Consider the following 22,843-nt stretch of genomic DNA (forward strand, 5'->3'; position numbering starts at 1 on the left):
AATAGTCTATAAAAACTAAGTAACAATGGAACAGTGCATACAACAGATACAATATGATAAAGTAAAATTATATGAACAGAAGAATTACAAACTATGTTTTAAAGACGTCTACTCACAGAAAAAGAAAGAAAATTCACAACGTTGTTATGGTATTTGTAGGGCGGTGGTATTGGTAAGTGAGGCTTTTTTCTTCTTCTTTATCTTTCAAATTGTCAGTAACTTTACTATTGTTAATACTGAGGAATATGCAACTAATAAAAGAAAATAAGCTTAGTTACTACCTTAACATGAATCCTTTGTTTACAAAATGCACCCGGAAATATTTCAGACAGAAAAATAAGGGGGTAAAAAGTCACGATAAAGTAATTTATACAAATACCTTTATTTTGCTTTTAAACATATACAGCAGTAAACATATGAGTGAGGAAGCCGCTCAAGTCCAATAGGGAAAAGGTTACAAAAGATACATTAAAAATATCCAGACTGAAAGCATGAGGATCTATATCCATTCTTAAAGAACAAGCACATTCTATACAAACGATTGTGACAAAGATTTTTAAAGTTCAAGAGCCTGTCACAGTAATGAGGTAAAATGTGGACAAGAGGAATCTTGCAAGTTTCTTTCTTGTCCAATACTCACTGAAGTCTCATTCGTTTTTCAGGGGGGCCTTTAGTGCCCACTGTCTGTTGGACGTTCTTTGTGGTCTCCTTCTCCTCAGATTTTACAGTTTCTGGTAGAGGTTCTGCCTCTTTCTTTGTCTGATCCACTAGACATCAAAGACAGGTATTTTTTGGAGGGGTGGAGGGATGAGACCAATTCAGATAATGGTTAATTTGAATGGTTCAGACTCTTTCAAATTCACTTAGAACTGCTTATCTCAAGTTCTCAATTTAACTGTTTCATCAGGCAGATGTACAAGACTTGATTTACCAATCAAAAACTTAATAGGAGCAAATCGTGATACTAGACAAAAACACATGACATTTAAACAAGACATTTCACATAAGATACACTGTTATTCTATCCCAGTTCAGTGGATAGTGCAATACCTATTTTCAATGATGAAACAAAAGAACTTTGTTCACTTCTGACAACCTCAAATCACCTTGGCTTCTCCACACATCATCAATACCTGTTCATCCCATTTCAATTCATTTTTTAAATACTAATATCACTACCATAAAAGCACCATCTTTTGGCAATTCAGCAAACCTCAAAGGTCAGGAGTAACAAACTACCATTAGAGAGTCTAAGAGGGCAAAATGATCCTAATTCATATCACATGTTATAGTTACTAAGTTAAACAGACTTTCTGATCTTATTTCAAGTTCAGTAAGAATTATTAGATGAACCATACCTGGGACAGGCTTTTCTCCAGACTTTTGCTATAATTTAAAAAAAAAAAAAGGTGGGGGGGAGAAGAAAACAGGGCAGGTTAGCAAAGCCTTCTTCTTCTTGACTTCATAATTTTCGTTTAAATTACACCTTCCTACAAATTAGATTATAAATGACTTCATGAAGAGGAACTACTATCCATGTACCATAAGGAGTAAATTTAGCTTTTCCTACTTCTTATTCCCAAGTTACAGAAAAGACACAAATCTAAAACTAGAACAGAAGAGTGAAACATAAAAACAAAACAAAAAGACAAAAAGCCAACCCTCGAACATCTACAAAGCCTGCACCAAGGCTACAATGCTTTACTAAAAGTAGCTAAGCAGAATCCAGTGAGGGAGTAATGGAGCCTTTCAAGACTCCAGAGGCTTATCTGTGTAGGGGGTATGAGCTATAAGTCAGTAGAATGCAATCTGCATGAACTTTCTGATTTTTAAAGTTGGCAGGTATGGGAAGTAAAGTAAAGAAAAAGAGGTATTTTTCTATGAATATAAGGCTTCTGATGAGTGTGCTATTAGAAATCAAAGTGCAGGAAAAACGATGGGGGCAGCAGGAGTCAGGAAAAGGTCAGATCCTTCATTCTGCACAGCAATTATTTTACTTGATTGGGCCCTATCATCTCCCTTTTTTGCCCAAGTTAAGTACTTTAAAACACTTTCCTCCTCCACCTCCCCTCCTTCTTCCTCAAGGCTCACAATCTACCCTTCACCCTCGGCCAGTGATTCTACCGCCTATGTTTTAAAAAAAAAAGGGGGGGGGGGATGTCAACTCCCTAAGTTCTCTCCCATTTATCTACCTTCAAACTTATTAAACCTTTACATACATACATATACACATAGAAACTACCTCTCTATACTTTCCTGTCATCTCAAAAGAAAAGTGTTTTCTTTATTTTTTATAAAGTTTATAAACACCTCCATTTGTTTTCTGAATCTCTTTCTGAATGTACACGCTCTCCCTAAGCTTTCTTATCTATTCCTATGACTAAAGAGTATAAAATTCTCTGATATCACACGTTCCAGATTCATGCTGCCAACTGCCTACTAGCAAACTCCTACAAGTTCTGGGAGCCACTACACTTAGTAAGACCAAAACTGAGCTCCCTGTATGACTCGTCATAGGAAGAAGAGGGCATAAGGAAGCCTGCAGATAGATTCCGCCACACTCCACTAACGTCTTTTTTCCTTATATTTTGGCTTATATTCTTACTATGTCACTGTGATAAATCCTGTGAGTCCTTCAAGCAAATCTCCAAACACGGGGGTGGTCATGGGAACCTCCAACACAGCCACATTATCAAATATCTTATGAATGTATCAGGACTTAAACATGTCTAAAGTAATCTGAGGGAACAAATAATTTTTCTTTAAAATAGGAGAGGAAATACATAGTATAACATTAAGGAAGCGAGAAACTGAGAGGGATATTCTTATACTGCTAGCACTGAATTACTTGAACTATACTGGAAACTGGACTATATCCAGATATTGAAATAATATCATTAGCTACCTAATGCACACTGTCTAATCCTTTCTAGTGAATGCTATCAAACTAGTAGGAAGTGGTTTGAGATGGGAAAATAGAACAGAGGTGCCTTTCTAACAAGATTTATCAGGTAACCTTGGAATAAACTTAACTGAAGTAATAGCCTATGGTGTTCTAGCAGCTTCTGAAAACAGCACTGAAAAGACATTCATCAAAAAGGTTCTGTGGGCATGAACTCCCATCACATCAGTTTTAGTGTAACTTTCACTAGTAACAAAAATTAAAATATGGAAAAAGGAGCTTCGAGGAAAAATGCAGGACTTCTCCAATATTCTCGTGAGCACCCTTCTAAAGAGGCAACGTTCCTAGGTTCCAGAGGCTCAACTGTTAGATACAGTGGATAAGTAGGAGTTAAGTCCTGAGTGACAAACGGTTCTGGGAAGACACAGAGGGTAAACAGGAGTTCATAGGAGACTTCAGGGAGACCAAGAATCTATTTTCTTCTCTACATCTAAGGAGAAATGTTGTGGGCAGGAGTAACAAAGAGATTATTAACAATTCCAAGGAAAGCCTTCTTTCTCCTTCTTACATAGAGTTGGACATACTCTCTTTGCACACTGGCTTTTGGCCCCTGGATGGTTAAAACAAAGGTGAGGTTCTGGAAAATGACAACTTAAGTATGACTATGGCTAAGCCTTCACAAGAAAAATGCAAAAAACTCACTGAAATGATATGAAGTCTGCAACCTGCTTAAAGTAACTGGGAAGAAATGGGGGAAGAAGAGTTAAGACTGGCCATGCTTGACACCTGTAGAAGTAGAATAATAGGTTTATGGGTGTTTCATTTATTATTCCCTCTACTTTCAGTTGTGTTTTTAAATTTCCATAACTTTCTACAAAGGAAAGTTTTCTTTGTTTTCTTAAGATTCAAGAAAGTCTTTCAGCTCTCTAACTGTCCAACCTATTTCACCAGGATAGGACAGGATATGGAATTCAAGGTAGGACCCCTAGCCAGAAAAGAAGAGTCATTCAGCTGGAGTACCAAAGAACCCAAACACAGCAGTAAGCTACCGACTGTACTAGAGGTGGGCCAATGAAAATAGAGCCCCCAACAACTATAAATATAGTTCAAATAAACCAAAATCTGTTTCTTTTCCTGTTTTCTGAATTTTGGCTATCAACACCAAGGTGATTCTAATTCTAGGCCTGAAGCTTAAGAATCATCTTTAATGGCCATCTCTCCAAGTCCAACCACCAAATTTGGGCAATCCTAAATCTGAAACATCTCTTCAATCCGTCTCCTCTCTATGGCCACAGAATTAATTCAGGCTTTCCACAGTCTAACTTCCTTGATTCCAAATGTCACATTTCCCTAAGCATCCTCTACACTGTCAATGGTTATCTTCCTAAAATACACAACTACATTATTTCCTTGCAACTATTTTTAAACATTTAATGGGTCTCTACCACCATCATCAATGACTGATCCTCAGCTAGACAGTGATGAGGGTCTAAAAGATGAAGTAGAGGATATCTGTATATCTCAGTTTACTTCAAGAGAGTGTATTTGAAAAAGAATATACAAAAATTACCACTGCTTTGGTTTGTCTTTAGTGATGACAGCTATTGCTTTAATACTTCAAAAAACATTTAATGCAGCTGGAGACCTACTATGTTTATGGGAGAGGTATCAGGTTATGGGTTTAAAATAGTGAATAAACACTGGACTACAGAATTAATCACAAACTCCTTTGTGGAACACAGAAAATCCTCAATCTGACCTTAATCCAACTTTTAAGCCTCATGTTTCACTACTCTTGCCTTTATACAACAAATAAAAGTAATAAAACTTCAGAGTATTTTCTGTGTTTTTTTCTTCCTTTTTTACAGGTATACTGAAGTATAACTGATATTCAAAAAACCACAAGTATTTTATATATATATAATTTGATGAGCCTGGGCATATACATACACCCATGATACTACCACCACAATCAAGGTAATAAATATATCCACCACCTCCAAAAGATTCCTTTTGTTCCTTTAGTCTGGGTTTGTGTGTGTGTGTGTGTGCTAAAAACACTCAACATGAAATCTACCCTCTTATCAAGTTTAAGTGCACAGCACCACACTGTTAACTATAGGCAGTATGCCATACAGCAGATCTCCAGAATTTATTCACCTTATGTAACTGTAACTTTATATCCATTGAACAACTCCTTATTTCCCCTCTTCCTCCATCCTTGGGCAGCCACTATAATATTTTCTCCATCTATAAGTTTGATATTTAGATACCTCATATAAGTGGAATCACACAGTATTCATCCTTTTGTGACTGACTTACCTCAATCACCACACTATCTTCCAGGCTCATCCATGATACCACAAATGGTACAATTTCCTTCTTGTTTAAGGCTGAATAATATTCAACTATTTATATATACACCAGTTCTTTACCCATTCATCTGTTGATGGATATTAGGGCTGTTTTCATACCTTGGCTATTGTGAATAATGATTCAATAAATGTGGGAATACAGAGAGCTCAGATTTCAAACTATATTACAAAGCCACAGTAACAAAAACAGTGTGGTATTGGCATAAAAACAGACATAGAGCAATGGAAAAGAATAGAGAGCCCAGAAATAAACCCATACATATATGATCAATTAGTTTATAACAAAGGGCCAAGAATATACAATGGAGAAAGGAGAGCCTCTTCAATAAACGGTGTTGAGAGAACTGAAAAGCCACCTGCAGAAGAATGAAACTGGACTATCTTATACCACACACAAAAATTAACTCAAAATAGATTAAAGGCTTGAATGTAAGACCTGAAACCATAAAACTCCTAGAAGAAAACACAGGCAGTAAGCTCCTTGACATCAATCTTGGTGATGATTTTTGGGGTTTGACACCAAAACCAAATGCACCAAAAGCAAAAATAAACACGTAGGACTATGTCAAACCAAAAAGCTTCTGCATGCAAAGAAAATCATCAAACAAATGGATGAAAATACTTGCAAATCACATATCTGATAAGTTAATATCCACAATATATAAAGAACTCATACAACTCTACAACAACAAAAAACCAAAAATTCAGTTAAAAAATGGACAGAGGATCTGAATACATATTTTCCTAAAGACACTCAATGGCCAACAGGTACATGTAAAGGTGCTCAACATCATTAATCATCAGGGGAATGTAAATCAAAACCACAGTGAGGTATTACCTCATACCTGTTATTATTGGTTACTATCAAAAAGACAATAAATAACAAATGTTGGCAAGGATAATGAAATAAGGGAACACTTTGCACTGTTGGTAGCAATATAACTTGGTGCAGCCACTATGGAAAAGAGTATGGAGTTTCCTCAATAAATTAAAAACAGAAATATCATATGATCCAGCAATCCCACTTCTGAGTATATATTTAAAGGAAATGAAAACAGAGTCTCAAACAGATACCTACATTCCCATGTTCACTGTAACATTATTCACAATAGCCAAGATATGGAAACAACCTATGTATCTGTCAACAGAAGAATGGATAAAGGTGTGTGTGTGTGACATGTGATATACATACATACAGGAATACTGTTTAGCCATGAGAAAGAAGGAGAAATCCTGTCATTTGTGGGAAAGTGGATGAACCTTGAGGGCATTATGCTAAGTGAAATAAGTTAGACAGAGAAAGGAAAATACTATATATCGCATAACTTATGTAGAATCTAAAACAAACTCATACAGAGAATGGAGTGGTGCTTAACAGTGGCGGGGGTGGGGGAATGGGGAGATGCTGGTCAAAGGGTGTACTTTCAGTTATTAGATGAAGCAAGTTCTGGAAATCTAATGTACAGCATGGTGATTACAGTTAATAATTCTGTATTATATATTTGAGAGTTGCTAAGAGAGTAAATCTTAAATGATCTCACCATAAAAAATAAATAGCAATTATTAGACACAATGGAGGTGTCAGCTAATGCTATGGTGGTAATCATTTTGCCATATATAAGTGTATCAAACCAACAGGTTATACACCTTAAACTTACACAATGTTATACACCAATTATATCTCAATAAAGCTGAAAACAATATGTTTATCCCCAAGTATTTTTTGATGCTATTATAAGTGGGATTTTTCTTGATATCTTTTACTAACAGTTTGTTGTTAGTATACAGAAAGGCAACCAATTTCTGAGTGTCGATTTTGTATCCTACAACTTTACTGTATTTGTGCATTAGTTCTAACAGTTTTTTAATGGAGTCTTTAAGCTTTGCTATATATAAGATCATATCATCTGCAAACAGACAATTTTACTTCTTTTCCCATTCGGATGCCTTTTCTTTCTTCTTCTTGCCTTCCAGTACTATGGTGAATAGAAGTATGGAGAGTGGGTATCCTTGTCTTGTACCTGATCTTAAAGAAAAAGCTATGTCCTTCACCACTGAATACGATGACAGCTGTAGGGTTATAGATTGCTCTTATTATGTTGAGGTACATTCCTTTTATACCTAGTTTGTTGTGTTTTTATCATAAAAGGATCTTGAATTTTCCCAAATGCTTTTTTTTCTGCATCTACTGAAATGATCATGTAATTTTTATCCTTCATCCTGATAATGCAGTGTATCATACAAATTGATTTTAGTATGTTGAACCATCTCTGCATCCCAGGGATAAATTCCACTTTATCATGATGTATGATCCTCTTAATGGGTTATTATATTCAATTTGCCAGTATTTCACTGGGGATTTTTACATCTATATTCATCAGAGATATTGGACTGTAGTTTTCTTGTCTTGTAGAGTCCTCGTCTTTAGTATCAGAGTAATGCTGGCCTCATAAAATGAATTTGGAAGTGTTCCCTCCTCTTCAGTTTTCTGGAAGATTTTGAGAAGGACTGGTATTAATTCTCCTTAAATGTTTGGTAGAATTCACCTGTGAAGTCATCTGTTCCTGGACTTTTCTTTGATGGGAGGTTTGTGATTACTGATTCAATATCCTTCCTCATTATTGGTCTGTTCAGATTTTCTGTTTCTTCATAATTCAGTCTTGGTAGGTTGTATGTTCCTAGGAACTTCTTATAGGTTATCCAACTTGTGGCATATAAATTGTTTACAGTAGTTTCTTATGATCATTTTAGCTCTGTGGCATCAATTGTAATGTCTCCTCTTTCATTTCTAATTGTACTTATTTGAGTCTTCTCTCTTTTTCTTTGTTAGTCTAGCTAAAAGTTTGTCAATTTTGTTTATCTTTTCAAAACATCAACTCTTAGTTTCATTGATTTTTTCTGTTGTTTTTCTAATCTCTATTTCATTTATTTTTACTCTGATCTTTGTAATTTCTCTGCTTCTGCTAACTTATATGTGGAGATTAAACAGCACACTCCTGAACAACCAACGGGCCAAAGAAGAAATCAAAAGGGAAATCAGAAATTTTGTGGAGAGAAATGAAGATGAAAACACAAGATACCAAGATTTATGGGATGCAGCAAAATAAGTACTAAGAGGGGCGTTTATAGCAATAAATTCCTATATTAAAAAGGAGAAAGGATCTCAAACAATCTAACTTTACACATCAGGATTCTAGAAAAAGAAGAAAAACTAAGGGATTTTCTTGGTTTCTGAGTATATGGTCATTAATAATCTTTCATGTTTCTGGTATTACATGTTCCATTCCCATTTTCTAGATCTGAACTATCCAAAATATAATGTGAGCCACAAATGCAAGCTATATATATAATTTTAAATTTTCCAGTAGTTACATTTTCAGAAAGAAATAGATGAGTTTTATTATTTTTAACCAAATGTATCTAAAATACTATCATTTTGACATATAATTAACATTTAAAGTTATTAATGAGATATTTTACTTTTTTTTGTACTAAGTCTTTAAACCCAGTATGTATTTCACACATATCACAACTCAGTACGGACTAGCTATGTTTCAAATGTGCCTAGTGGTCACTGTACTATGCAGGTCTAAATACTCTGTTCCCAACCTCCCTAGTATATACTATGTCCTCACTGAATGAATGGTCAACCACCCTAACCCCTTACACTCTGTAGTGGCTACTTATCACCCTACACACAGCTATAATTCATTTATTTATTTATTTATTCATTCAACAGACACTGTTTCATCTTCCAAGTATAATTCATGAGATTTCTCTAAACTGGCTCTTCTGTCCTAAGTTCCAACTGTGGCCTCTGCTCCCTTCACTGCCACATCACCATTCCAACAGTACATCATCTCATGGTGTGAAAAATCTTATTTAATCTAAAATTATCCCTTAAAATCTCTTAAATAAAACCCCCACAAGAAAAACAGTATCTATGACCTTGTGTGACACAGCCCTATGAAGGTAAATAAGAACTGAGACTAACCACAAGAATAACATGCCCATATACTCCATCTCACACCTACTTCACGTCAAAAGCTCATTTAATAGAAGTTAGTAGATGGATTTACTATTGCTGTTGGAATACCCAAAATAACAGTAAAATTCATATAACTTAGACACCAATATGATATAAGAATATTTATTATGCCTGCCTCCTCCATCTATCATGCCAAACCCTCCACATCAAGTGTTCTTTTTGTTACAAAAGTTTTAACTAGTTTATCATTTAAGGACTTAAATATGCACTACATCAGGCTGGAAGGCAGTACATAGAGTAAAAACAGCATGCATTTCAAATTCTAGTTTTGTTACCATTTACAACACTTTTCAGCAACCTTTTGAATGAGAATTATCTAAATGCACTCCTCATAGTTTGTGAAGATTCAATGAGGAATTAAACTTAAGAGCACACAACGGTACTAATTCCATTCCCTTTGCCCACTTCTTCCATTAAGTCTCTGAAAAACTTCCCTTTGATTCAGAGATCATTTTTTAACTAATGACGAAAATCAATACTTTTAGGTCACATCTGAAACAGTCTCAATTAAAAATAAATGTGCCAGGGATAAGTGTCAAATCAAAATTAGCCACATGTATTCTCATTACCTGCACAAATTTGGGTGGAAATTTTTGTCGAAGGTCTAGCAGTAAAGCATCCACACGTTGTCTCTGGAAAATAGAGCTTGGTTCTTCTTTCCTTTTGACTTTAGGTTTGACTTTATCTATTAAAATATGAAGTCCAAATCAAAACACTGCCTAAGTAGTTTGGTGCCTTATATTCTACAATCTTTGTCTGCCATGAATATATTCTAACTTCATTATTTTTAATGCTTGCTATTCCAAAGATAATCCCCCGAACATGTTAAACATAGCACATACACAAAAGTGTTATAACTCCTCTGAAATGGAGTTAAAATTCTAACTTCTAAAAAGCTGATATATCTTTTAAAGACATTTCAGTTTTACCATGTAAACATGGGTAAATATAAGAATTTTAAGGCTAAAGTTTTCCCATAATTACCTAAGCTACAATCCAGGTTACTGGTTTGACATTATCTTCTGCATATTTTAAACGTATTAAACAATCTTTTCCCACAAACCTAATAGGTACAAATGGAAAATGCAACTTTCACAAACTCAAGTTACCATACTCAATTATGAAGACTATAATTCACTGAAAAAGGACAAATCAAACAACAGAAGATCTTGAAGATAATAAAGAAAAGAACTTGCAAGAGAAATTCTGAAGTTTATCATGTGTGAAATTTTCCCTGGGAGGGGAGTATACTGGTGAATCGTCACTGAAGGAAGGGTTCCAGTTAAGTTTTACTTCAAACACTTTATTAGGGTAGGGGCAAACATCTCTTAGGAGATGTTTATTCAACTGACGCAAACATTCCTAAGTCAAATGTTGTCACCAGCACCTACCATAAAGAATAAATATAACTGTATTTCAAAGACCATTCATTCCACAGGTCTCAATTTTATTTAAAGGCTACCTTTCCATAGCAATTCATTCTAAGTTGCTATTTCTCTAGAAAGAAATGCAGAATATAGGTATACTGCTATAGACACATTTCTAGAAGTACTTCTGTTGGTAAAATATGGTGCAGAACAAGTAGTGGATTAGCAACAATGAAAACTAGAGGACCTGGCATCACGACAGGCGTTAACATGGAAAGATCAGAAAACAGACTGGTCATCTGGAGACGGGGCCTTAAGAGCATCTCCTCCACCTGGAAGCTTCGGGAGATTTGGGTTCTGGATTGCAAGATGACTCAATAGTTAGGTAAGCAGGAAATATCACCATTACTTATTCCTCATCACTGATTTCCCCTATATATTTGAAATATTTAAAAACTTTGAATCAACTTGTCAAAGATTATCACTTACTAAAGAGATTAAAATTTGTATGTTTCTATGGCTATTAATAGTACTATTAATAGTACTAAGCTACTATTACCTCATCTAGTTATATGAATCATAGCTCTGACAATGTCACCATCCTATGAAGTTTTTCCATCGAGAAGTAAAACACATCTAGAAATCATCAATAGCCATTTTCCAAAAGAAAACATCTTCATTCTCAGAGTAACAAAAAATGTTTTAGGAGGGTCTGGGTGTCCTACCTACCTTGCTCTTCATGATCTTTGAAGTGCCACCAATACCCTTTGGAAGGATGATATCGACAATATGACATAGCTTCATCAAAAGCTGACTGAATGCCATGTACTGCAGTAAGCTTATAAAAAGAAACAAATTCTGAATTTCTCATATGACCAAAATTTCTAAAGTAAACAAAAAAATATCACATATTCAAAGACAGTAATTCTTCTGTTTTTCAGAACCTGAATCACTGTTTAGCTGGGGCTATGGTATATACTTTGAACACAGAGCTGGCCCAAGGTAACCAATACTCAAGACATTCTAATAGTCAACACTTTACATCAACTTACACAAAGGAGAGGAGTTCCTGCTTAATTCTTGGAAACCAAGTAGTTCAATTAAAAGTTTTCCTTCATGTTTAAAGAATGTAAAGACACTTACCACTCTAGAATTTATAACTGATCCCAAGTCTGGTGCCTGATAGATCACTCCAGCAATGATATAGTAATCAGCCAGTGGGATAACTAAAACAGTGGGGAAAAAATTATGAATACAGCATGCAAAAACTGCTAAACATATCTCCATAAAAAGAACAATTAAAATTTGACCCATATAAAAGCTTAATGTAGGGTTTGGCAATTCCTGCTTTTGTAAACAAAATCATATAGGAAAACAGCCACATCCATTCATGTTATTATCTAAGGCTGCTATGGCACTAGCTGAGTAGTTGTCTCCGAGACCAGGAGGCCCACAAAGCCTAAAATATTGAGTTTCTGGACCTTCACAGAAAAAGTGTGCCAGCTTTTGCCCTATGAGCAGTACTTCTCAAACTTTAATGTGCATCTGAATCATCTGAGTATCTTGTTAAAATCAGATTCTTACTCAGTAGGGATACTGTATTTCTAACAAGTTCCTAAGTGATCCAGTGCTGCTGTCAGTCAGCCACACTTTGGGGAATAAGGCCTTAGAGTAAGACAGATTTAGGGCCCGGATGAAGATATCAGATGCACTGAACTTGCCTCTGTGCCCCAGTGTGAGGTCCTAAGGAATAAAAGACCTGTTAGTGAGCCTAGTTCACCTTGTGTGGCTTCTGCACCCAGAACCCTTTCATTATGCAAACCTTGCCCCTGGTCTTGCCTTTGTTCTAAGGTTCTCTTCTTCTCTGCGTAGGGACTCTAGATCTTTGATTTTGAAACTAAATTTGGATTCTTGACTCTGGAACCACAACTTCATTAGCAAGTCATTCTCTGGAATCAATACTCAGGGTGAAGGTTGTTCTCAAATGTCTTGATAAGAATACTTAATTTAGGAGATGTAGCTGGTCATCTCTGGAGCAGCTGACTAGCTCTTTGATTCAAAATCAGATCTGAATTCTATACTCTTCAGTATGATTTCAAAAACAAGTTTTTGTTCAGTAATATAACCCAAGTAAGTCTTCTGGTTGAACGTGTCAAGGAGGATTTTCAATTGATCTTTTATGACTCTGGTGCAACTGCATCTACCATGGATTAAACCTGATTGCCCTCTGAGAGTCCAGAATTTTGGCAGGCAGAAGATGTCTACATCATTAGCTCTCAATAAAAATTCTGGACTCAGAGCCTAAAATGGTCTTCCCTGAACAGATATATTATGCACGTGAGGCTGCATTTCACTGCTGGAGGGAGGGTGCACTTGGTGTGGCCCTTGCAGAAGGGAAAGCATAAGAAACTTACACAGGGATTACTACAGATCCCTAAAACAAAACCCAATCCAAAAAAATAAGAACATACAGCTCAGGAAGGAAATAAATTATGGTATTTTAAGAAGAAACTAATGCCTGAAGTTCACATATTTTACCTTGAGTAGGGGATTGCCGCTGTTGCTTTCGAATGATAAAAAGAATGGGCTCTTGGGCATGTAAAAGGATGTACTCCACTCCAACCATCTGACTGAAACCAGAACACAGACACGTTCAGAGAGCTATGAATGCCCTCCACACAATTCTGTAGAATATTCAAACTATTATACAAAAGTATAACAACACTGTAAATAGGATAAAACTGCCTATGTTTGATATTAAAAATTGACTGTTCAATAAAACTGGCTATTTTCCCAGACAGGTGGAGCACAGATAAAGCAAGATTTGGTTTTTAAACAACAAAATGCCTACAAAAATTCATGACTGAAAATACACTGAAGAGCGTATAAAAAAAGCAACCAAAATACCATGATGCTTCCTGACCAAGGAGATCTATAAATATATACAAAATATAAAAATATACATGAAGACTATACCTGTCTTAACTATATATGTCAAGTATATATTCTACACAACTAGAAAACATCAAAAATCTTATCCTCGGTGGGAGGGTATAGCTCAGTGGTAGACTGCCTGCCTAGCATGCATGAGGTCCTGGGTTCAATCCCCAGTACCTCTATTAAAAAACAAATAAATCTAATTACCTCTCCCCCCAAAACAAAAACAAAAACCTTATCTTCATCACCAACAGTTTTATTCCTGACATATTATGTTTAAAAGCACAATCAAGGTATCTCAGTAAATGTAAATATTTACCTCAATAAAAAAGTGGTTTAAAATACCAGAAATTTAATTTCCTGGAAACCACCCTCCTGCCTATCATATTTAGCTGACGGATGAAAAACTACTACACTGTTTCCAGAACTTTTGTAACAGTAATAAAATCCTAATTACTCAGCATCCTAAGCCTGAAGAATCTTGCTTTGCATCTGTTTGGCTAAAGTTTTATTTGTCATACAAAGAAAAATCTACTATAAATTCAACGGTGGTTTGACATTAAATTAGATGTAGAGGAGGTAATAAGCATACTTCCCTGACTGAGGATAACAGATGCATTGCCTAAATCATTCATCAGATCTACATCTAAACCTCACAGTTATATTTTAATTAGACAGTAATATATAAAGTTACAAAGAAAAGACTTCCTAGGTTACAAGCGACTAATAATTCTTTTGCATGTCAAATTTGTACAAACTCAAACAAAATTCCAGTTCTTCCAAAACTACTTCTCTGTACTTCACAATCCACAGCTTGAAAGAACTATTCATTGTAAAATCTCTAGTTGGCAAATGCTGCCTTCTCACAATAACTTACTTTAAGTGTTCTAATGTTAGCCTCTGCATTTTGACCACTTCATTATTACATGTCCTGTCATAGAAAGGATTACTTCTTTCTGAAAAGTAATCCAGGACACTTCCACTATTCAAAATAGGGATCCAGGAACTGTCAACCCAAGAGATTCCCAGCAGATTATCTACAAAAAAGAAACAAAATGACAAAGGGTGAGAAAAGAGAAAAAAATCCAATCCAACAAACATTTATTATGTATCTAATGTAGGAGACACTGTGAATATAAGGATGACATAGATCTTAACCTACATACCCTCATGGTCTAACAAAAGAGTAAGTATGCAAGAAAGCAATGACAACACAGCGTAAGAACTATAATAAAGGTATGTAGAAATGTGTTATGAGAGCACAGTGGAGGGAGCAGAACACCTTACCTGAAGGAACAGGAACGATTTTTCATTGGGTGAGGAGGAGGTGGGTTTTAGCGCTACATTAAAGAATAAATAGAGACTCACCTTGGAGAAAAGAGAGGCAAAGTAATTCCAAGCAGAAGAATGCACATACAAAGGCAGGGAAATAGAAAAATACATTATACGTTTAAAGAATAATTCAATTAGGTAAAGAAGTTATAGGGTTTGAAATCTAGAGACATCTTTCAAAAAATTGGAAATCCTGAGCTTTTATATGTTGGTAACTAACTGAAAAATTTTCAAACAATATGTATGCCCAAGAAAACACATCCACAGCCACCAGTCTGAGATCTTCCAATTAAGAAGAAAGAAACAAGTTAGAAAGTCATTATTATAGATGAGATAAAAATGATGTAAAAGGGGCAAATGAAAAGTAGAATGCCCTTAATTATAGCCATAGAGTTTCATATTTTAAAGGGAAATTAAATCTTAAATTTTTCAAAATGGGAAAAAAAAGACATGGTAAGTACAGTGAGATAGCTTTTATTAATGAGCTTTTATTGAGTACTGGCTGAAATGATGTTTCATAGCACTGACAGTACTAAATTCCATTGGTGAACATCAAAATGCCTATATAACACTGGTTGAAGGAGGAAGAACTGAAAACTTCAACCTCTCCTAAACTGTAATTATTTCCAGCATCTATGAAGAAGTAAGAACTAATCCAAGGTGACAAGTAGTTCTAAGCGAAATGAATCAAGCTGAAAAAGTAACTGTAGGAAGGTAGGACATGCTGTTATTACAAAGGAAGAAACAAATGGATGAAGCATGTTAATGACCAAATAATCAGTACAGACCTAGAAGATGGCTCATCATAAATGGATTATGCCACAATCAAGTATCTAACAGGGCAGCAGAAAACATTTTCAGAAAAAGACAGATTTTCTAATGAAAAGCAACTAAAGGTAATTATTATTTTCAGCTTTAAACACTACAGCCAGTTATTAAAGTAATTTTGTTTAAAGTAACTTTCTTACACATTTCTTTTTTATTTCCTTTAGAACAATTATATAAAAGCATTTGTAGAAGAACAATTTTAGGTGAGTTTCTCACTTATACAGTAGAAACTATGTCTACATGGTGTCATAAGTTATTGGCAATAAACTTATATTACAGATCATTTCAGCATAGGTAGAGGAATAATCTGCAGAAGCAAATATATGTATAATTATAGATCCTACCTACCCACAATTATAGACAATCAACAGATACAGGCATTAAGTGATGAGGACCTAGTGGAAGGCAATGGCAATGTATGGGAAGATAAGGACAAAAGAAATTTTCAAAGGAAAAAAGAGACAATTTCCTGAATGACTGTTTATAAAGTCAAAGAACTTCAGAAGCAATAGATCATTTAGGGAAGAAATTATAATGAATTTGGCTTGGATATGCAGAGTTTAAATATGGAATCAGACTTTAGAATTAGAAGAAATTATAAATGGCATCTGCTCCAAGTGACTGTTGAGTAAATTCTCCCTTTCAGTTTGCTTCAGCAAGCTGTTTCTTGAGCAGCAGTGCTATGTCATATTTTTCTCATTTAACAAACTAGTCAAAGGCAAGTATGACCTGTGAAACAAACACAGGATAGCATTTACCAGATTTGAACATGAACTTTGTACCCAGTAACTTGAGGCTGGTGCTATTATTATGACTATTTTATAGAAGAAGAACCTGAAACACAAGAAGATCACAGAGCCATTAAATGGTAGAGCTAAGATCTGAATCCAGGCAGCCCAGCTCCAAGGCCTGCACTCACTCCTCTACACTATGCTGCCTCAAACTGAAAATACCTAGTAAAGACAGATACTAAAAGCTTGTGAGAGACGCCAGGGCTGATACTACAGATTTGGAAATCACCTGTAGAAAAACGAGTGCTGTCCTAGAGAGGATGTAGTCTAGTCAACTACATTTCCTCTTCTCTGTCCCCATTGCCAATATGTACTTAATCTTTTTCCAAGTGTCGCCTGGTCAGCAAGCTCCTTACAGGGATTCCTGTCTCCAGATCTTCTCTCAATCCTATTCAGCCTAAAAATGCTACTTGTGCATTTTTAAGTGAGAGCTGAACATGTGTCATTCTACTCTATGCAAAACACAAATTTAACTATGTCACTTCTTACTTAAAGAATGGCAGTGCATACCTACTGTCTAAAAGAATAAGGTTCAAATTCTTTAACATGGCATCTCAGTCTAGCTCCACTATTTCCACTTCACTGCCCACAGTTCACCACCACACAACAGAATGGCACAAAGAAAAGTATATTGAAAATTATGGGACTTCAGACAAGTTAATCTCCCCATGCCTTAGTTTCCTCAACTATAAAATGGGGACTATAATAGTATCTCCATGCTAGATTATGTACATAAAATGCTTGGCACATTATAATAACCCAGTAAGAATTATGATGATGATAGTGGTAGTGCTAGTAGTCAATTTCTTTTAAGATTAAGATGACCAAACTTATTTCTGGCTTAATCAAAGCTGTCCTAGTTTGTGCCTCTATTCATTTTTCTCTTATTTTTACATTTATACATTTAAAAAGATAGAAATCTCTTTCAATCTCAAAAGGGTATGAGTTTAGTAGATAATTCAACTGGTCACACTAGATTAAACTAATTTCAAATATCACTAATCTCTGCAAAATCTTTCTCTACAAGACAAATGATGGCTTCTTTCTCTATGGTCTTCTAGCAGTTTCTATATACCGTTATTATTAATCATAATATTGTATCATAACCCAAAAATACAAATACGTACCCATTAAATGTTGAGTTTTTAAGGGACTGAGGCTGTGTGTTACTCATCAGGAACTAGCACAGGACCAGATTTGTAACAGTCAGCAAATGTTTATTAATTCATGATTAAGGGCTAAGTACAAGTTATTCTACTGTTCATAGATTTACACATACTCCAGTATCTAAGGATGTTCATTTACAAAATACTTAACTGGGATTAAGAGGATGGTGTGTGGTTGTGAAATAGAATATAATTACCTGTCACTTATTAGAGACTACCAGAAACCACAGCCCAATAAAGAGAATACACTACTGGCAGACTCCAACCACTTCTTACCATCTCCACCGTTACCACCATAGTCTGAGCTTCCTCTAAATCTCCAGTCATTAGAAAAATGGCCTAACTGGTCTCCCTAATTCCACCCTTACCCTCCTACACTGTTCTTGGCAGATCCTAAAAAAAAGTAAGTCAGAATATGTTCATCCCCTCTGGTCAAAACCCTCCAATGTTTCTCCATTTTACTCAGAGGAAAAGCCAAAGACCTTACCACCGCCCACAAATCCTACATGATGAAGCCACCAATTCTCTCTCTGACCTCATCTCCTTCCTGCATTCTCACTCTGCTTTAGCCATACTGGCATTCTTGCTGTTATTCTAACACCCCAGACACATTCCCACTTTGCAATGACCCTAACGAATCTAAATTTAAAAAGTTATGAAAGCTAAAAAGTCTGATGGACTAAATGTTTCTCTTTGTCATTCAGGAGCAAGGGAGAGACCTAGTACAGCTCTCTAAAAATCAGCAAGTAATGAAATTAGGTACTTGATATCCTCACTTATGATTAAAGACAAACAGGCAAAAGCATCATCCAGAAGTGCTAATGATCACTGGACATTTTGACAGTATATAAGTGACAATATATTTTTAATATGTGTGCTAGATTCCAATGTGGTTAATATAAAAAAAGAATCTCAAACACCTTCCTTTAAAAAGTAAGTATATACAAATATAAACAACCCTATGTACAAATGATTAGGAACATATCTTTTGAAGAAAGACGTTTGCTGGGAAGAAGAAAGGTAAACTTAACCGCGAATCTCGGCTTGCATCTAGGTACAAAAATTCGAACTTCTTGGAAGGAAAAGTACTACAAAGTTTCAAATGGAAATACATCTATGTTAAGAGTTTCATACAAGGGTAGAAAGTTTTGCAAGAGCCACAAGCACAATAAAAGACAAAGATATTCGCAGGCGCTTTCTCACTCTCCTGAATTTTTCCTGAGAACGTCCATGATACCTCCTCCCAATCTACTGGAACCTGGTCTGTTTGGAACTAAGTTCTCACACTTTAGCTATTTTAAAATCGCCTTTCCGTTCACTCTGGAATCCGAGTTTCACTGAAGCGGATGTGTGTACGTACGGTGTGCTGCGAAGAGAGTATATGGCCTAATGCTACGAGAGATAAAGTAGCCAATTAAGGGGTTTTGTCTCCATATATTTATTCACTGATTCAACAGATACTTGAGTACCTTTAGAGTTCAGCTGTGAAAAAGAAATGACCCCTGCCCTCAGTAATCGTAGGGGTTCATGCACAAAGACGTCGGACACGCGGGACGTGACGTTAGGAAAAAGGTAAGCGCCCAGGCAAAGTCCCAAGGGATGATCCTGGTCGGCTCATTATTCCACCCCCTTCCCTGCCCAAAGGCCGTTCCTTTACCCGGATAGTACAGCCCCAACACGGGCGTAGAAATATGCGTGTAGAACAATACCGCAGGGCTCAGGGCTCAAAGCCCAGGACTTCTTACAACCCCTTCGTTTCAACGCTTCTAAAACACCCCTGAAGAACTGCGAAAATCTAGGCAACTTTTCGCCAGATTAGAGTTTTGGGTCGTTCACAGAAAACATTCAAAAGAGCTTGGGAGACCTCACAAATGAACCGGAACCTTGCCCCCGAGAGTTCTAAATCCCTAAACCAGACCCTAGAAAATCAGGAAACAGCGCAGGTTACCTCTGATATCCACCGCCGCCATAATTCCAAAAGCGTTCTCTGGCTCTCCTTCCGGCGCAGAGTAAACGTCACAACCCTGAGACGGAAGAGGCGGGTTGCAGAGCGAAGGAACGCAGAGGAGGAACCAAAAGGGGCGGAGACTGTTAGGCCGGGAAGAAAGGGCAGGAAAAGGGAAGAGGCGGAGCGAAGAGGAGGTGGGGCGGGGAGGAGAGGGCGGGGTGGCCAGGAGGGAATGGGGCGGGGCTAGGCCGTAGGGCCAGTGGTAGGCGGGGCTCGTATGTGAGTGGGGCTTGTGAGGGGCGGGGCTGTGTGAGGGCAGAGGAGGGGTTTGGTGCAGGGCAGGGAGGTAGAGCCTGGTGATAAGAGCAAGGACTAGGAGGGGAGGGAGAGGCTGGGAGGACTAGCAGAAAGGAGAGAATAGCAAAGGAAGGAGAGGTAAGCCTGGCGTACCACCGGAATAGGAATTTGTGGACTTTGAGGAGACTAAGCATAATCCTACCCAGCGCCTACCACTGAGAGATCAGAAAATTCGACCTTGATCTCCTGTGATCATTTAAAAAACCAGATTCTGATTGTGCAGAGTTGGGGGTGGTAATATCTTTAATTTCATGGACTGAAATAAAATAACACAATGTGAGAGTTGTGAGTTAAGTTTTCCTTGGGACAAAATGAGGTCTACAGCCTGGGAGACAGCATTTCAGATAGTTCTGAGTAAATGCTCTGAAGTGGAACATCCGTACTATACACGATTTTAGTGAAAGTGGGGGATGGGGTACCAGCAGTCAAGATCACACTTAGGCAGAGGCTTGCTGCTAGTCACTAGGAGCAGAGGTCACTGTTAATGATTTTAGTGCTTTTCTAGATGTGAGGAACACTACAATTTGGGCTCATAACATCTTCTCCTGAAAATATCTAACTATCTGAAGGTCTGTTCAGCCAGTTTTCCCAGAGCTCAGAGTGCCCCATTCCTGATCTCCACCCAACTCCTTTCAGGGGCTGTTGGAGGTCAGCGGCTGCAGTGGCTCCTGATTTAATCCAAGCAGAGTTAGATGGCAAGTGCCAACGTGATTCAATTCTTGTAGAGGCAGATGGCAAGTGCCAATTTTTAGTTGACAATTTTAAAAGCACTTTTCAGGTGTATCCAATGAACCATTGAATTTAGGAGCTACTGGCCATTCTCTTTCACTCTCCCTCAAGTGTGGGGATGGGACAGGACTAAGCAGAAAGAATTTGAGAGTCATTAGCTTTTTTGTGACTAAACCCATTAAAAGTCTAAACCTATTGAAGAAAACATTAGATGACTCTGAGATAAAATTTTTACAAGACAGGAAATGCTTCTGAAGCAAAATATTAACAAGATTAAAAGAAAGGGAATACCCCTGGGTCCCTGAGTAAGGACCTAGTTTCTGCATCCCAGGAGTCTGGGCTAGATAGCTAAATGCCAGAGAAGGAATAATTCTGAGGAATGGGGAAGCAATAGGAGGCCCTAGAAAGATTCTCAAGCTCCAGTGTGTCCCCATAAAAGCAAAATGATGAGGGTATCTGCAGGCAAGACACAGGTGTGAAGAAGAGAACCCCAAAATCTGAAGGAGCCCTGTGTACAGAGATGAGGGGTCAGTGCCTATATCTTCTCCAAAACTTAGGTTCTGTGAAGGTTCCCCCAGAATTTAACCACTCACAGGGATAAGTGGGGGAGACCATGAATTTACTGGAATTTCATACCTCATAGACTGGGTATTCAAAAAATTTAAATCTAAGTGGCATAAAAAAATATATTGCTTCGTTACATTTCAATTTTTGAACTGAGATTTTATATTTGAGATGGTATGTATACAGAAAGTGTCCCAGTAGAAGTATGCACATGCACAGAGCAGAGTTTTCAAAAGACAGATTTTTTTCCAGGAGGAAATTTGCAGGAGGGCCTGGTGAGGGGTCTGCTGAGATGGGGTGGGACCTAGGGGAGAGGGTATTCCAAAATGGGATGTTGCCCAGAGAATAGGTTCTTGCCTACAGGCCATCTCAAAAGGTGAGAGGGAAAGAGGCTGAGAGGTGGGGGGGGGGGGTATTTAGTTTAAAGTAAACGTAGATTCACACTCAATAGAGAGAGTACGGGCCATCTCAGAAGGCAAGAGAAAGAGAAAGCGACCTGCAGCCTGTCTATGTTATGGAGTGTCTATCTCTCCGAATAAACTGGCTTTCACTTTACTGTGCCTTGCTCTTGAATTCTTCCCTGAGGGAAGCAAGAGCCTATTCTCCAGCAACAGTGGGAATATCATGTCCAATAAACTGAAGTGTGAAACGTCAAGCTTTTGTGTTTTGTTTTGTTGGTTTTGTTTTCTTGTGTTTTTATTAAGAGAGAAGATTAGGAAGAAGAGCACCAGAACACAGATCTGTAGGTAGTAAAGCATATGATAAGCATGGTAAGCTGGAAAGCTGGACCTGGAAGCTCAGCCTTTATCTTATAGGCAGTGGAAGAAATGTGATTGGGCTTTCATTTTAGAAAGATTATTCAAAGAGGATGAGTTGGAGGCATTTATAAGACTCAAAACAGGGAGTCCATTTAGGAGACGGTCACAAACTAAATGATGTCTACACTCATACGAAGGTAGTGGTAGCTGAGGGAAGAAAAAAGATGACAGATACTTAGGAGATAAAATCAAAAGGGAATTAGTGACTAGTAGATGGGCCTGATGAGGGAGAGACAGAAAATAAACATTATTCCCAAGATACTGATTTATAAGACTAAGTGCCATTAATCAGATTAGGAATAACCAGTAACAAATAAGTAGTTGACAAAAAGAGTAATGGTTTATTTTTGAACATGTCCATCTTATACATGAAGTGTCTGCAGGACATTCTGTAGACTAGGGTTTCTCAGTCTTTGCATTGTTGACATTTTGGGCCAGATAATTCTTGTCTGGAAGTATGTAGTATGTTTAGCAGCAACCCTGGCTTCTACCCACCAGATGCCATTAGCAGCCCACTCCCAGTTAAGATGAGGCATACCTCCAGGCATTACCACATATCCCTGGAGGGCAAAACTGCCCCCAGTTCCTAACCACTGCTGTACACAGGCATCTAGAGTAGTATGAAGTCAAAGCAGAAGAGTTTCAGGAAGAAAGGAGTACTCACAGCGTCAAGCAGACAAA

General features: G+C 37.1%; 1 protein-coding gene across 1 annotated transcript; it reads right to left on the minus strand.

The window, feature by feature from the left end:
• Positions 1-363: 363 nt before the first annotated feature.
• On the minus strand, positions 364-19,755 carry MED6 (mediator complex subunit 6). Its single transcript, XM_010976579.3, has 8 exons — positions 19,695-19,755; positions 14,507-14,666; positions 13,231-13,322; positions 11,836-11,918; positions 11,422-11,530; positions 9,895-10,010; positions 1,359-1,386; positions 364-767 (listed from the first exon to the last, which is right to left on the minus strand). The coding sequence occupies exons 1-8, from the start codon at positions 19,714-19,716 to the stop codon at positions 637-639; spliced, it is 741 nt and encodes a 246-aa protein (XP_010974881.1). The 5' UTR covers positions 19,717-19,755; the 3' UTR covers positions 364-636.
• Between the last annotated feature and the right edge of the window lie 3,088 nt (positions 19,756-22,843).

This window comes from Camelus dromedarius, chromosome 5, assembly GCF_036321535.1.
Source record: "Camelus dromedarius isolate mCamDro1 chromosome 5, mCamDro1.pat, whole genome shotgun sequence".
Lineage (NCBI taxonomy): Eukaryota > Metazoa > Chordata > Mammalia > Artiodactyla > Camelidae > Camelus > Camelus dromedarius.